Source organism: Pelophylax lessonae (genome assembly GCF_965119305.1).
Source record: "Pelophylax lessonae genome assembly, chromosome: 12".
Lineage (NCBI taxonomy): Eukaryota > Metazoa > Chordata > Amphibia > Anura > Ranidae > Pelophylax > Pelophylax lessonae.
Window position 1 is genome coordinate 222,461,942 of NC_138779.1, and position 16,112 is coordinate 222,478,053.

Sequence of the window (16,112 nt, forward strand, 5' to 3'; positions counted from 1 at the left end):
GTGATCAAATACCATCAAAAAAAGCTCTATTTGTGGGGAAAAAAAAAGGACATCAATTTTATTTGGGTACAACTGCGCAATTGTCAGTTAAAGTAACGCAGTGCCGAATTGCAAAATATGGCCTGGTCATTAAGGGGGTAAACCTTCGGGTCCAGAAGTGGTTAAAACTGAATTACAGGAATTCAGCCACTTGTAAAAAGTGAAGGCACACTATGAGTTAAGCTAAATGAGCTGCATGACCTCTCCTGGGCTTTTCTCTATGAGGGTCTGACAGGTTTATTACTCTGTCAGGAATTACACTTGAGATACTTGGAGAGAAGAGAAAAACAAGGAACAGCTATGCCCACCCCTCCCATTCAGAGAAGCCTTTGTATTTTGTAAATGTGTGAATGGGCAGGAGGAGGGGAGGGGCAGGCATAGCAGCTGCAGAGACTCTCCTGTTCCAAGATTCAGATCTCAGGCTGATCCTCCGGTTCCCAGAACTGCAGTGATAGCTGTCTTCCGGGAGTACAATAATGCTGTCAGATATAAATATTAGAGCTAAGCCCAGATGGTGTCATGCATCTCACTGAACTCCTAGCATGCCCTCATTTTTTTTTCCACAAAAGAGCTAAATTTATGGAATTCAACTTTAAACTATCAGTTGCCTTTAAATGAGATTCCTTAAGCGTTTTTTTTTTTTTTTATTTGTTATTGCCATTGGTTTTACTATATCTGGATTTACTTTATCACTAGTGAAATATGGAAAAATCAAAAACAGAATTTATTTGTCTGTTGCAAACAAAAGATTACATATTTGTGACAGTGAGGTGCTATGAAATCGCTCGGTTCTTACCTTGACATACTGCCGGAGGAAGAATGGACTCATGTCAGGTGGGGATGATGTGGTGTGAGGTTTGAGGAGTTGGCTGGAGGCCACGGGTTCCTCGTCACTCTGCTGGCTCTTCCAGTAATCCAGCAGAGACTTGAGAACGTGGAGGCAGTAATCCACAGCGCCAGAGCTGAGCAAGGCGGTGGCGGTGGCACTGGAGATCAGAGAAGATGACTGTGGGGACACAAAGCAGAGGGGAACATTTGGTGTTATTAACAACTACAACTACTTCTACCATCTTCTAACTTTCTTCTCCCAATGGTCACTGTCAAGTGCAAGCTTTACCTGTGTTACTTATGAGGAAACAAAGACCGACCCTCAGAGACCCCTCAGCATTCACAGACAATTTTATTATGAACAAGTCTGCCAAGTCCATCATAGCCTCACAGCGGTCTGCATCCATTAAACCTTCTGTACATAATGAGGACCTGACAGCGGGGGGGGGGGGGGGGGGGTCAGATGGAAGCATTACCGCTCGATTACTCGATTACTTCCACACACCACTGGTAACAGCGCATGTATCCCGTACTCTCCTTGCCCATCTGCAGGCCTGGGGCCGGCATAGCGGGTGCTGCCAGGTGGAGGGGAGGGAGCAGAGCAGACACACATTCACTCTTCTCCCCTTTTTGTTGCTGACCCGGAAAGCAACATATTTGACATCACTTTCGGGTCCCCCTCTTCCCCTGCCAGCATACCCGGGAATGTATGTAATGCAAGCTGCACTGCATTACATTCACTGGAGCACAGGGAAGACAACCAGGGTCTATTAGACCCTTGATGTCTCATTAACAACTTCCTGCCCATAGGACATCATATGACGTCCTGGAATTTGAGAGGCGATATCTAAATGGTGGGTGCAGCTACAGGCATCATTCAGATATTCTTATCTGCTGGCGACTCCCTGCACAGTAAAAACAATCATAGCGGCTGTTCAGTGACTTGAATTTTAAAAAGGCAGCGGGAGATGATACCCCCCCCCCCTTACCCTGTAACGGAACCGGAACCCCACAATGTGCTTCCATCATAATACCACTTCCTTCAGTCTTGAACATAGATATCAGATACTCTAGCCACCCCCATACAAAACTAGACGGTGTATGTCCCCTCCACCTCAGTGAACAACTTCTGCTTGACTGTGTGGAGAAGGTTTGGCCCAAAATACCTGGGATGCAGAAGAATCTCATGTTCCAGGGAGATCTGGTCAAACATCACTGGAACTGCCTCCTCACCACCCCATGCAGCAGGAGCTTTTGTTTACTGAGGTGGAGGGGACATGTATCGGCTAGTTGTATGGGGGGCAGCTAGAATATCTGATAGCTATGTTCAAGACTGAAGGAAGCGGTATTCTGACGGAAGCACATAAGCACATTATGGGGTCACGGTTCCGTTACACCCCCCCCTCCCACCGGTGCTTCTACCGGCTTGCCTGTGCGATTGGCGAGCTGGAGAATGAATCAGTCGGCGGCCGAAGTTTACCATAGAACTGACCAAGGACCAGATGGCCCCCGGTCATCTCTATGACTCTCAGGGGCCGGGCGCAATGACATCACTTCTAGGACTGGCAGTTGTAAACACTGCTGTGTATTGGGCTGGAGAAGCGGAGATAGTTGTTTTTTGTTCCCAGGCCTTCCAGCTTTCCAGCCTAGATCCTATAGATCCCACCTCTTTCTGTAAAGAGGACCGCGCTATTCCTATTACAAGGGATGTTTACATGACTTGTAATAGAGGTAATAGAGATAAAAGAGATAAAAAAAAAAAAAAGAAAAATGTAAATAAAACACACTATTTTATTCTGTAGGGTGTATGTTGTCAGAATATATTTTTTTTTTGAGGGGGGAGGAGGGGTATGCAATCTACAGGCCTAAAATGATTTAAGCATGTGTGCAAAAAAAAATACAAACACTCTGGCAGTGAAAGGGTTAAAGTAAACTTTGCTCACCTCACAGATGGAAGATTTGGAGCCGGATTTAGTTCTAGACATAAAGACGCTGAGCAGCCTCATGACTACGAGATGGACTTCGTTCAGAGGGGTACGCTCGTTCTTTTTGGAGACATCCTGGGATGGAGAGATGGAAGTGTGACTGCACCGTTCATTCAAATCAAGAGCTTGATTTTAGTCATTACTGCTTTGTTACCTTTTTGTCCAATCCAAGTTCAGCGATGAGTTGGGACAGCAGGTTATCCAGCGCCCCTTTATCCTTCTCATCTTCCCCATCCAGATCGGCAGTCAGCATTAGCACCACCTGGGAAACCGTGTAGAGTTTTTTCAGTCACATAGCAATGCATCTAGTACAAGACAAGCTGCTGACAGGCCAACCAAGGGCCCTCCTTACCTGCATGTACGGGATGGCACGGACACCGCCTACATTTCGCAGACTGGACATGGATTGAAGAAGACGTTCTAGGAGCATGAGACGGACCATGTGAAGTCTAAAAGTGGGAAGAAAGTGGATACAAGTGACTCATCTTTAGTTTACAACCACTTTTGAGTCCTTTATTGAAATAAAGCATCAGGTGGTGCCCTTTAGGCGGGTTAAGTTGCACCTAGCATCTTGCTCCTGAAGGTGGCGGCATCAAACCCATCTGTGGAAGTACAGCCGTGTCCTTCAATGAACAATAGAGAAACTAAATGAAGTGGGAGGGGACTACCTAAATCAGTGGTTCCAAAACTCCTGTCCTCAGGACCCACTAATAAGTTTGCAAGATAACTGAAATACATCACAGGCGGTATCATTTGCTGCTCGGTGACTGCAGTATTCCTGTCTGCATATCCCCAAAGCAATACTTAAAATCTGGCCTGTAGTGGGTCCTGAGGACAGGAGTTGAGAATCACTGACCTAAAAGGATCTAGTTTGCTGCACTAATTTGTGTCTTTATATCTGCCCAGGATTCAGATTTAAGGACTGCTTTTTGTCTTCAATCTCTAGGATCTATAGAGTTATGCTGACCGCTATGGAGCTGCCTCTGATAATCTAAATATAGTGACAGTGAGGAGTTTACAGACCTGTTGCTGGTATGAACATCGCCTTCATTCTCTCCCTCTCCTTCCGAACCTTCTCCTTCATGCTGTCCAGTTGTGGTGCTGATTGCTCCGGTGCTGGAACTGATGCTGCCGGGCCCTGTAGGATGACCTTCTACTGTGGTGTCCCCGTAGGCACTGCTCCGCCCTGAGACTAAAAAAGACAGACAACAGACTCAGCAATGGTTGTGCTAGGAGACCCTCTCTGTACAGTAATAACATGCAGACACAGAACAAAAAAGGACGACAGTGAGCCTCTACCTACACTATATTTTCCCACTTCAGGATTGCAGTAAAGCCCAGAGACCACTGCAGGCACAATGGCTTCCAGGACCCCGACACTTGGCCCCTTTCACATGGGGAGGATCCGCTTTGCTCAGCAGAGATCTGTCCACTGATCCCCTGCTAAGTGGGCAGAAGACAGGTCAGCGTACGCTCAGTTTATGCAGAGCAGACACAACCCGCCCTGCTCTATGGGCAGACTGGCTGTCCATTTACACCAGACTGCCCTTCGTTCCAATCTGCATAGCCAGAGGGGGACAGATCCCCCTTACGCTTTTTTTTTTTTTTTTTTTTTTTAGTGGACAGGATCAGATTGGCAGTAGACGGGTGAAAAACAAACCAGCCACTCCAAAGAGGTGAATGGAGGGTCAAATTGGATCTGAGTGAAAAACTGACAGGTGGACTTGATCAGACCGATCGTGTGAAAGGGGCCTAATGCTTCATTAAGTTACCCCTGCCGCCGTACACCGTTCTGGTCACAGAGTCTGATTGGGAAGCAGCAGCCGTTCACAGTGAAGCTGTGTAGCTTCCTCATCAGACCCTGGGACAAGATTAGTCCAAGAGCCATTATAGAATTACTGCCCGTGATCGGACGTTCAGGGGGATATCTTACGTTTTGGACGATCGCTGTTAGCGTGCGGGACAGACACGTGTGTTCGCCTTTGCGCAGGAGCATGGGAGGATGAGGGCTCTTTAAATTTTTTTTTTTTTTATTTAATTCTTTTTTTTTTACAGTTGCTTTAATTTTTTTTTTTAATCACCTTTATTGCTGTCACAATGAACGTAAACATCCCGCGTGACAATAGGCATGTGACAGGTACTCTTTAGGAAGATATGGGGGTCTATAAAGACCCCCATAAATCCCTCCTCTGAACACCAGGGTCGTGGCTTTTGAATGCTTTCAATTTTTAAAAACTGGTGCCGATGGTTTACGAATAAACCGGAAGTGATGTCAGGTCATCGCTTCTGGTTCACAGTTACAAACAGCTGAAAGCTGTCCCGGTGGGACAGGAGAGCTTGAAAACGCCGCGGTAGGCGGCAGATTGAGGGGGGGGTGTCCCCTCCTGCTACTTGTAATAGCTTAGACTGCTATTACAAGAGAGCCATCCACTGGCTCTAAAAAGAAAGATACCAGGGTGATGCCTGCAGCTGCACATCAGCCCGCTACAACCACTGACAGGACGGAAGTTGTTAAAAAGCTGCCTCTGCCCTTTTGCATGGGGGCAGCGCCGCCCCTTTCCTTACAAATGTCGTCTCAGGCCTTGTGGTTTATACACGCCTTGGCATAGCATATGCTGCTTAGTGTCCCATCTACTCCTACAAGGAGACTAAAAGTTGACTGGGGAACCCCCTGAGTATTCAGAGAGATGCATCCAATGTATTCCCTGGCTTCTGTACCAACACACAACAGGGCATGAGAAGGAGACACCCCAGAAAATAGTGATCATAGTCTACACACCCACCCAGAAGCCCTCTGGGAAGCCGGCTAGATCTGCCTGAATTTCATTTTAATATAAAGATCAATTTAAAGAAATGTGCAAATAAGGTTTCCCGGATTGCACAGCAGCCTAGATGTGCCTTTTAAGACTGCCCGGCATAAATAATGAGGTATACTTAAAATGGAAGTACGATCTTTCTCTGCGCTCTAAACCCCAACGTGACAGACGTACCACTATGCTCACCAGCCACCGAGTCCACGGCACTGCCCCCGCTCTCGGAACCCACGCTGCCTCCGTGGTCTGCTGGGGAGGTGCGCAGTGTGGAACCATCGGTTGCGGCCGTGCTTCCTTCATCGTCTGACGCTGGAGCTATAAGCATGAGGAGAGCTGTTACAGGTAAAAACACAGTCTCTGACTACCGAGCCAGCAACACCACAACACCCCGCCCCCACCCCGACAAAGCAGCGGTGTTAAAGCAAATGTGACACGCAGACTCCCAGCCAAAAGCTTCTGGCCCTGACTTTTATCAACACACACACAGCCAACGCTTCTCATTACCCATGCTGTTAGGATGGCAGAAGCAACAAGAACCAGGGGGGTTCTTCAGTTACCTGATGCTGTGGTGTCAGACAAGGTTCCGGCATCCAAGGAAGAAGAGCTGGGGGCTTGTCCGGACAGTCCCAAACTCTGGAGTCCCAGAGCACTGCTGCTGCTCCCTAGGAGACAATGGTTGGGTTATCTGCCATTAAGTGAGAAATACAAAACCAAGCATGAGAACATTCCAGATACAATAAATCTAGTTCTGGTCTGGAATGATCAGATACCGATTACATAGATTTTCCAACAAGCCTGACAAGGTCTTCTGTGTAAATGAAGTGCAACTGGGCCCTTACATTGCTGGAAGAGGCATGCCACCAAAACTGATAATGATGGCGGAGATAGGACAGCTAACTGTTTCATACATCGTCTGGAGGATCCGGTGTCGAGATCCGTTCTCTTGCACTCTCAGGTTTTCCCACCTACTGTGGCCATTAACAAGATTCCACTGCCTTAGAAGAGGAGAATACAGATAGAAAACCCCCCAAGGTGGGGGGGGGGGGGCACAGCTAGGAACCATTGTGGGGAGACCTCCAGGATATATACAGGTGCATCTCAAAAAATTTGAATATCATTAAAAAGTGAATTTCAGTACCTCCATTCAAAAAGTGAATCGCATAATTTTGTATAGATGTGTTACACACAGAGTGATCGATTTCAAGTAGGTCTTAATTTTGATGATTAGGGCTTACAGCGAGTTACACCCAAAAATTCAGTATCTCAGAAAATTAGATTACATAAGACCAATAAAAAAAAAGATTTTTAATAGAGAAATGTTGTCTTAGTGAAAAGTCTGTCCATGTACAGTATAGGATGCACTCAGTACTTGGTCGGAGTTCCTTTTGCATGAATTACTGCATCAATGCTGCGTGGCATGGAGGCGATCAACCTGTGGCACTGCTGAGGTGTTATGGAAGCCCAGGTTGCTTTGATAGCGGCCTTCAGCTCATCTGCATTGTTGGGTCTGATGTCTCTCATCTTCCTCCTGACAATCCCCCACAGATTCTCTATAGGGTTTAGGTCAGGTGAGTTTGCTGACCAATGAAGCACAGTGATTCCATGGATCATGTGGCCAGGTATTGGTGGTTTTGGCAGTGTGGGCGGTGCAAAGTCCTGCTGGAAAATGAAATCAGCATCTCCATAAGTTGGTCAGCAGAGGGAAGCATGAAGAGCTCTAGAATTTCCTGCTAGAGCTGCCCTACACTCCCTGTCAACTCACCAGGAAGGACAGGGTGCCAGATCAAGCCCACAACACTTTCAACCTCTTCTCTTTGAGTGAGAGGGCAGTGTGAGCAGGTGGTTGCCCCTTCCCATACGGTTGGGTATACGGATTTAGCAGCTTGCAGGTTTCTCAGCTATGATATTTGATGGCAGGGAACAGGTAACACTAGCTGTACCTGAACACATATTACAAGACCCTGCACCGGACAGACGACCTACCTTGCTGGTCTTGTTGTAGACTGAGAGCAATTGCTAGTTCCACCATAGTCTCATCATCGGCATCAGGTGGAATGTCCAGCATCGGTGGGAAGCCTTCTGCTCCCGCTAACAGCGCCTCCAGCGGCGAAGGGTTTCCGTTATTAACGCTGTCTGCACTCTCCAGAACCATCGACTCCGACTGGCGGGACAACAAATCAAACAACGTTATTTCTTCATGGTGACGTTTCTGCTGCCATGCTAAAATTGTTAGCAGAGCTCAGCCAGTACACACAATTCTCACCACCATCTCAAAATCCCCGTGGTCGACCTCGTTGTGTTCCTGACTTGGTTGCCTCACGTGTTCTCCGTTCTGTATCACGGACGTCTGGATTTTATCCTCGGCTTCATCGTCGTCGTCATCATCCTTGTCACCTGGCAAAAGAGAGAGAGAGGCGATCAGAAACTGCATACCTCTGGCACCCGACTAACCAATCTGGCTGCCTGCATGTCACATCACCAGGACCACCACAATAAAAGCAGACCATTTCTAGCCAAGGGTGAGAGAAACCCAAGTGCTCACGGTTAAAGAGGTCCTTGTATGGCGGAGGCATCCTAATTACAGCCACCCCTGAAGGAAACCAAGCTTTCCAACCTAGAGAGAATTAAAACCATGATGTACTGGGGTCTAGGTGGACACCTCGTTATTTTAGGTAGACAGGAGGAATGCAGGGACTTCAACTAGCACAACATGGTTTCCCAGACAAGACTAGCGGGGACAACAAGCAATGAAAGATACATAAAATGTACAAAAAGGTTGTTGGATGTGGAGAACATCTATCTACAAAGACGGAATAATAATAACTATTTAGGAACTGGCAACCCTTTTGTTTTTGGACCCAGACACTTTGTAGCCTCACAAACTCACGTCAATACCACAACACCCAATTTCATGGTCTGATTCCCATAATGCATTTCTCAGATGCTTAGGAAAGCCTACTGAATGCAGCGATGAGCTGGAGACAAACAATGACAATAAGAACTGTGAGCCTGCCCTTACCCACGGGGGTGTTGCTGCGTGGAGAGGAAGGGAGCGTAACATGGCGCCGTTTATTTCGAGGGCGGAGGACGCGGATTAGAGCCTGCTTGCATGAGAAGCTTACGGCAGGGTCCTAGGAATGAAATGGTAGAAGTTAGCAGATAAACAACATGAATTTTACCGGTTAGCCCAAACACCAAATTTTCTTACATTGGGGTCAATTGTTAGTAAAAGGGAACTCTGGCTGCTTTTGGGTCACTTTACTTTAAAGTGTTACTAAAGACAATTTTTTTTTTTTTTTTATTAAAACGACACAGAGCGGCCCCGATCCTCCTCTTCTTGGGCCCCCAGTTGCGATCCAGGCTCATCCTCCTCTTTATGGGTCCCCAAAGCAAGGCGCTTGCTGTGGAGGCACACCGTGTCTGTGCACTCTCAAGCAGTGGGTCTATGAGCCATGCTTAGCCCCGACCTCCACTTCCTTCTCACTGCATTTGATTGACAGCAGCAGGAGCCAATGGCTCCTGCTACTGCTTGAGTGCAGTGTGAGAAGGAAGAGATGAGAGAAAAAGATGCAGCTGTGCACCGTGGTGGATCAATTCTCTCCCCTCTCAAATAACTTCACAGAGGAGAATTAGAAAAAACACTTTTACCCTGGTGAAAAACGTTGTTAGCTTTAGTATCAGTTTAATCACTTTAAATATTCATTTTATTGTAACGGAATGTCTAGCTGTTAACTAGAGACAAGAGTTTTGCTTGCATGTGTGTAAAAAAAAAAAAAAAAGGATAGGTTAAAGATTTTTGAATTAAAACAAAATATAAAAAAAAAAAAAAAATCACCACATACACATATATATATATATATATATATATATATATATATATATATATATATATATATATATATATATACATACATACACATACACACACACACACACACACACACATACATACATACATACATATACTATGCTGGAATGCATGAGATGGGGAAAAAATAATAATATTATTATTATTATTATTATTATTATTATTATTATTAATAGATCTCAGGCTTTCCAGCAAAAAAAAAAAATGGCTGGGTTTACATCTGCAAGAGCCGGAAATGACATCATGAAGTTGCTTCCGGCCTCCTAGGATCATAGAAATGGCCAGGGACCATCTGGTCCATGGGGAAGTGGTGCAATAGATTATGTCTCACTTCAGTATTTGATTTGTAAAGAAAAACTAAAACTAAAAGCATGAGTGAACATCTCCAAAATGGATTGGGAATCCCAAATCAATGAATTGTAGGTGGGCTATATAAGCAAGCCTGTAGAAATCAGGTATAGAAGGTGGCACATTACACCCTGCACCTACCGGGCACAGTAACATCTGCATGTAAATCCTGGAGGCCAGGTTGATACAGTCTAGCTCACAGGTACAGTATCCATGAATGATGTCCACCAGGGCATTGACTGTGGCTTCTACATGGGTGAGACCTAGAGGAGACAAAGCATGGGTCAGTCAAGAAGCAGTGCTAGGAAGCATTCTGATACAAAGGGGAAGGAACAACAACCTACCAGGTAGGCATGCAGGGGCCAGGAAAGCATTTTTGGGTTTGGATGCATGCAGCTTCCAGAACTGATTAACCAGCTGGTTGATGAATGTGTAACTTTCCTCCTCTCCGCCTTTCGGGGGCTCCTTTGCTTCTTCACTGCTCTCTGTGGATAAATTCAGAATAAGAGCCAGGGGAAAATAAAGTCACCTAAATTTCTATGAAGGAGGACGGCCTGAAGAAGTATGGACTTACCCATTTCCCCTGCGGGGAGTTTGGAATCTGTGTAGTGGACGAGGTTGTTGGGTCGCATGATGGCAATGGAACGAGCGGTAATTACCAATCTCTGGAATACCTCTGGATCGAGGTCCTTGCCTTCACGGAGACAGGAGTTTAGGCTCTGGACGGCATTGCCGAGTAAGGCCTGGTCCTGCAAGCAAAGAGACGAGGATCTATCTGAACTTCAAACAAAAGTTCTGCTTTTTGTGATGATAGACTGGGGCAGGATTGGATCCTCTGCCACACTTTTGATGGTGTCACACAGAAGTCAGAGAAAATCTCAGACGGAACGGTTGTTGCAGGGTATACTTCATGAACTGCTAAAACCTGCTCCCTGGCTGGCTGGAGAGAGACTTCCAATAACCAGACTACAAGCAACAGTTAAAGTATAGATAAAGGCAAAACTTTTTTTTTTAGTGTGGGGTGGAGTGGAGGTGGATTAGACCCCCTGTCCGTTTTTTTTTGCTGTCTGTGCATTAAGGAGATTCATCCTCTCTATTTCACCATTGTTCTTGAAAGTACAAAACCCCAAATTTTAGGTTGTCCCCAGAAAAGTGATAAAAAGGGGAAATCCTCCAATGGGGACAATTTGTAGGGATTTCCTCCTACTTCCTGCTTGGCCAGGGACAATGGAAATCTCCACAATTGGCCATAGATGGTGGGAGAAAAAATTCTGACAGGGTCTTAACCTTCCCTTACTCTATCCAATTTGAGAAAAAAAAAGTTTTGCCTATAGTTCTACTATAATAGAGGGGGGGGGGGGGGGGGGGGAACTTCCAATCCAAAACAAAATATAGCAGAAGGAAATTAAACGTAAATTCGAGGACACTAAGCAAAAGCAGGCAGGAGTTAAAAGCGAAGCTCCACCCAAAAGGGGAAGCTCCGCTTGTTCACCGGGGGGGGGGGGGGGGGTGTAGCGGGTACATAGTTTTGACAGGAACCCGCTCCTACTTCCAGATAAGATCACCCAGGCGATCTACAAGTATGTCCGGCCCCTCCTCCTTTCGCCCCTCCTGTCTTCTGGGACACACACAGGTCCCAGAAGGTGGCGGGACCATGCAGTAGGGCACAGCGTGACACTCGCATGCGTAGTAGGAAACCAGCTCTGAAGCCTAAAGGCTTTACTGCCGGTTTCTCTTAGTGAAAATGCACCCGAAACTGCTTGAAGAATCAGTTTGGGTGAGGACATCACTGGATCCCTGGACAGGTAAGGGGGGGGGGGGGAGAGAGAGACCGGAGCTCCCCTTTACAGTCCTTAGCAGGTAGCCCACTGTACTTAAAAGTACTTAACCACTTCAGCCCCAGAGCCATTTTTTTTTTACCATGCTTTAAAAATAAATAAGGTCTGAAGAGTTCTTTTCTGAAAGCAGACACCCTAGGGAATAAAATAGTGGTGGTTCCCACTTTTTATGTCGCGGTTTATGCAACACAAAAGTGCGGTAAAAAAATACACTAAAGTTAATTTTAGGACACACAAAACGCACTATATTACCCAATTTTATGGCAAATGTTGGGGCGGTTGTGGAAGTGATTTGGTGGTCTTACAGCTGCCCATATCTCCACCTGAAGACAGTCAGCTTTAGCCCCAATCACACTAATTGTGGCTTTGAAATCACACGATTTCCAAGTCGCATGTCAGTGGAACTCTGCTGACATCTGTGTGATTTCATGCACAGATGTCAATGCAAGTTGCACCTGAAAAGTCAGCAAAAATGCTGAACTTTTTTTAAAATTGATGCGGCACCTCAAATTTGGCATCGTACCGGTTTGAACAGTTCCATTGCTGACAATAGGATGCGACTTATGCCATTTGGACCTGTGAAATCACATGACAATTCACACCGGTGTGACGGGGAGCTAACAAACGGACTAGCAGCTGGGAGTGTGTTCTAAAAGTCCTTGATCCCAGTGCCGCTGGGACTGAAGTGGTAATAGAGTAGAGAATGGTCAGGACCTGTCAGTTGTGGTCTTTTTGTGCCCCACTATGGGCTTCAAACAGAGCAGAAAGTGAGCGAAACCCCTCCAATGGGAAGACAAGAAACAATACAAAACTTGAAGGAAATTCTGACCCTTCCACACTCTTGTATGCCAAGTTTTTGGCTGGAGTTGAGCTTTAACATACAGGTCAGAAATCTTGCTGGGTGACACTGGTGTTACCTTGTGGTTATGGTAGGCAGAGCGGCTGGTGTGCAGGCTGGCCAGGAGACTCTTTGTCTGTAGCTGGACACTCGAAGGAGTTGGCATAGACAGCAGGACTGTGGCTAGCTCCAAAGCTGAAGCTTTGTTTTTCTCCTGGGACATCGAGACGAAAGCAAAATCATCAGTAACTTCAAAAAGGTATTTCTGAAAAATTCCAGATGTGTCACAATATCAATAAAAAGACTCCTTGAATTCTAATCTGTGCCTAGGCACTGCCTCCCAATATATGTGAGAGCTGCATTCTGGGAGAACAATGATGTCAGAGCCTTGTGTAGGGATGTCCTGAGAGGGAGTCTGGTTCAGACACAGCACAGAAAAACCAAGCAGAACGATCCTAATTAAATGGGATTGTTAATTAGCAGCAGAATCTGCTCCACCTTTTCCCATGTCAGAAGGGAGATGCACATGATCTGTGATCCTATGGAGGACTAATTACTCATCTACCACCCCCCCCCCCTTTTTTTTTTTTTATTGCATTTAATTTTATTACGTTATTTTATTTTAATTATTAGTTTAGGAAAAGGTTCAGAATCTTCGTATTGTGCACATAGCATCTCATGTGTAAGTTTGAGATTACTGGTATTTAATATAACTCAGTTCAATAAGAGTCATCCAACCCCTGCATCCCTTTCCCTTTACATACCATGTGGGAGAACTTGTTCACAGGATTTGGAAGCATTAATTTGTATTTCATCCATTCAAATTGTATACCCTACGTACCTCATTTTCTTTTGGTAACCCATTACTGTTGATTGTTTTTCCAATACTGTATATGACTTGTTCCTATTGTGTTACATGCCCTAAAAACTTTAACATATTTGGTACCCTGAGCTTCCCCCCCCCCGGGTGCTGGAGATCCCTCCCCTGGAATCTTTTTTTTCCCCTTGGTGTCAGGAAAACTTGTTATAAATGATTCATGCAGCTAGCAGAGGAAGGAGGCAGCAGACAAATAACACTTTGTACTCAGGATTGGGACACTATAGAGCAGTGATGGCGAACCTTGGCACCCCAGATGTTTTGAAAACTACATTTCCCATGATGCTCATGCACTGTGCAGTGTAGTTAAGCATCATGGGAAATGTAGTTCCAAAACACCCATCCGCTGGGGTGCCAAGGTTCACTATTACTGCTATAGAGCATGGGTGCTAAACCTTTGGCCCTTTATCTGTTGCAGAGCTAAAAGTCCCATGAGGCATTGCAAGGCTGACAGTTAAAGCGGTAGTAAACCCTAAAATAAAAAAAAAAAATAAAAAACCTGCAAGACAAAGGCATAATGAGCTAGTATGCATCGCATACTAGCCCATTATGTGTAACTTACCTTAGAACGAAGCCCCGACACGGACCCCCGGACATCGCTGCAGGCGCTGCCATGATCCCTCGCCGTCTCTTCTGGGTTCGGCGGCTCCGGCGCGGTGATTGGCCGGAAGAGACGGCTCCGGCGCGATGATTGGCCGGAGCTGCGATGACGTCACTCCCGCGCATGCGCGCGGGAGTGATTTTCCGGCAAACTCCCGGCAAATAAATTGAAGGTCTCCCCGGACCTTCAGAGCGCTCGCGCGAGCGGCTGCATGCACTGTAAATATCTCCTAAACCATGCCGGTTTAGGAGATATTTTTGTACCTACAGGTAAGCCTTATTATGGGCTTACCTGTAGGTAAAAGTGTCAAAAAGCGGGATACTACCGCTTTAACCATGACTTCCAAAGACAGATGCAGGATGGGTATTGTAGTTTCACAACAGCTGGAGGGCCACAGGTTGATCACCCATGCTATAGAGGGATATGCTTTGACACACTATAGAGCAGTGATGGCGAACCTTGGCACCTCAGATGTTTTGTTACTTCATTTCCTATGATGCTCCATTACACTGAAGAGTGCATGAGCATCATGGGAAATGTAGTTCCAAAACATCTGTGGTGCCAAGGTTTCCCATCACTGCTATAGAGGGATAGGCTTTGTTCACATTTCAGGTCTGAAATTTACAACCACTTTAACGTGCGAATCAAATTTTTCTACACTTTCAGACATTGGTGATGACCACTTACCTTTTCAGGCACCGGACCAAAGGCAAAACAGCTCTCCAGAGCCTCCAAGGAACTCCCCACCAGTCTGTGTAGGAACAAAGCACAGCATGTGGGTCATCCAACCACAAAGCCATATTTACTGCAGCATCCGTCATATGTCTACTAAACTGGGAGAACACCAATTCTAGACTATTCTCTTGCATTAAAAAGGATCACAGAGGTGAAAGGTGAATGCAAAAACCAGTGCCTGGGTGCAAAGCCAAGCCACTCAAAGCTGCAGGTCCGTGCCATTATCTTTGCATGTTGGCAGCATGCCCCAAGGACAAGAATTTAGGTTTTGCTGTGCATTACAAATCCCAGGCTGAAAAATGGGACATTGGGATTGGGCTACTTTTGGCAAGCTGCTTCTTATACGGTAGGAAAGCTAACCACTATGATGTCACACTCATGCCCCCAAGCTGAGAGTTTGTTCACCGTACAAGCCAGCTATCTACGAAGAATCAATACAATCAAGCGTACCCCCCTGATAAAGTCTCATGACAAAATGCATCGGAAGGAGGTGCCAAACCGCACGCACACAGAGAGAAGGTGGTGCTGGAGAAGTAAGCAGTAACAGGGAATTCAGAGGAGTGCTGTATGCTTGTGCGGTTTTAGCACCCCATTGAGTGCATCTTGCCAACTGATATTAGGAAACTTTTTTAAAAACACACGGTCACATTATGCTGCATTTTTTGTTGTTCATACAGGATAAAGAATCTTAGACAATTGGGTTACACAGGTGATTGGACACTGGAAACAAAGCTGTAAGAACTGCCCCAGCATAGCCCCTCCCATTTCCCAGCAAATCTCTGTCTTTTGCTAGTGCCCCTAGGTGTATGGATGTCTTCTACTGTCCTGGGAGAAGCAAACCTTTTATTTCTTTATTGCGAGCCTGTTAGCATTGTTTGCTGTCATACTCATTCCCCAGTTGCAGCGGTTTTGGACATTCCAGACGTCTAAAATTTAGGATCCTGTGTCCTGTAATGCAGGATAAACACACAAAAAAAAAAAAAAAAAAAAAGAAATTGGACTTACCTGTATAATCCCTTTTCACAGTACCAGACACAGGTCCCATCCTCCCTCACAGTACCGGACACGGGTCCCATCCTCCCTCACCAGTACCGGGCACGGGTCCCATCCTCCCTCACAGTACCGGGCACGGGTCCCATCCTCCCTCACAGTACCGGACACGGGTCCATCCCTCCCTCACAGTACCGGACACGGGTCCCCTCCTCCCTCACAGTACCGGACACGGGTCCCCTCCTCCCTCACAGTACCGGACACGGGTCCCCTCCTCCCTCACAGTACCGGACACGGGTCCCGTCCTCCCTCACAGTACCGGACACGGGTCCCTCCTCCCTCTGTCATTATG

General features: G+C 46.2%; 1 protein-coding gene across 1 annotated transcript in view; it reads right to left on the reverse strand.

Moving 5' to 3' along the window:
- UBR4 (ubiquitin protein ligase E3 component n-recognin 4) overlaps nucleotides 1-16,112 on the reverse strand; it is a gene marked incomplete at its 5' end in the record, with an annotated part of 115,452 nt that overhangs the window by 38,158 nt on the left and 61,182 nt on the right. The window contains 16 exons of the mRNA XM_082274031.1: nucleotides 836-1,045; nucleotides 2,811-2,927; nucleotides 3,007-3,114; nucleotides 3,205-3,301; nucleotides 3,876-4,044; nucleotides 5,843-5,980; nucleotides 6,223-6,327; nucleotides 7,649-7,826; nucleotides 7,920-8,059; nucleotides 8,208-8,279; nucleotides 8,685-8,796; nucleotides 10,023-10,144; nucleotides 10,226-10,366; nucleotides 10,456-10,630; nucleotides 12,637-12,771; nucleotides 14,723-14,786. Of these exons, the coding sequence (XP_082130157.1) occupies nucleotides 836-1,045; nucleotides 2,811-2,927; nucleotides 3,007-3,114; nucleotides 3,205-3,301; nucleotides 3,876-4,044; nucleotides 5,843-5,980; nucleotides 6,223-6,327; nucleotides 7,649-7,826; nucleotides 7,920-8,059; nucleotides 8,208-8,279; nucleotides 8,685-8,796; nucleotides 10,023-10,144; nucleotides 10,226-10,366; nucleotides 10,456-10,630; nucleotides 12,637-12,771; nucleotides 14,723-14,786 (2,083 nt within the window). The remainder of the gene's footprint in view (nucleotides 1-835; nucleotides 1,046-2,810; nucleotides 2,928-3,006; nucleotides 3,115-3,204; nucleotides 3,302-3,875; nucleotides 4,045-5,842; nucleotides 5,981-6,222; nucleotides 6,328-7,648; nucleotides 7,827-7,919; nucleotides 8,060-8,207; nucleotides 8,280-8,684; nucleotides 8,797-10,022; nucleotides 10,145-10,225; nucleotides 10,367-10,455; nucleotides 10,631-12,636; nucleotides 12,772-14,722; nucleotides 14,787-16,112) is intronic.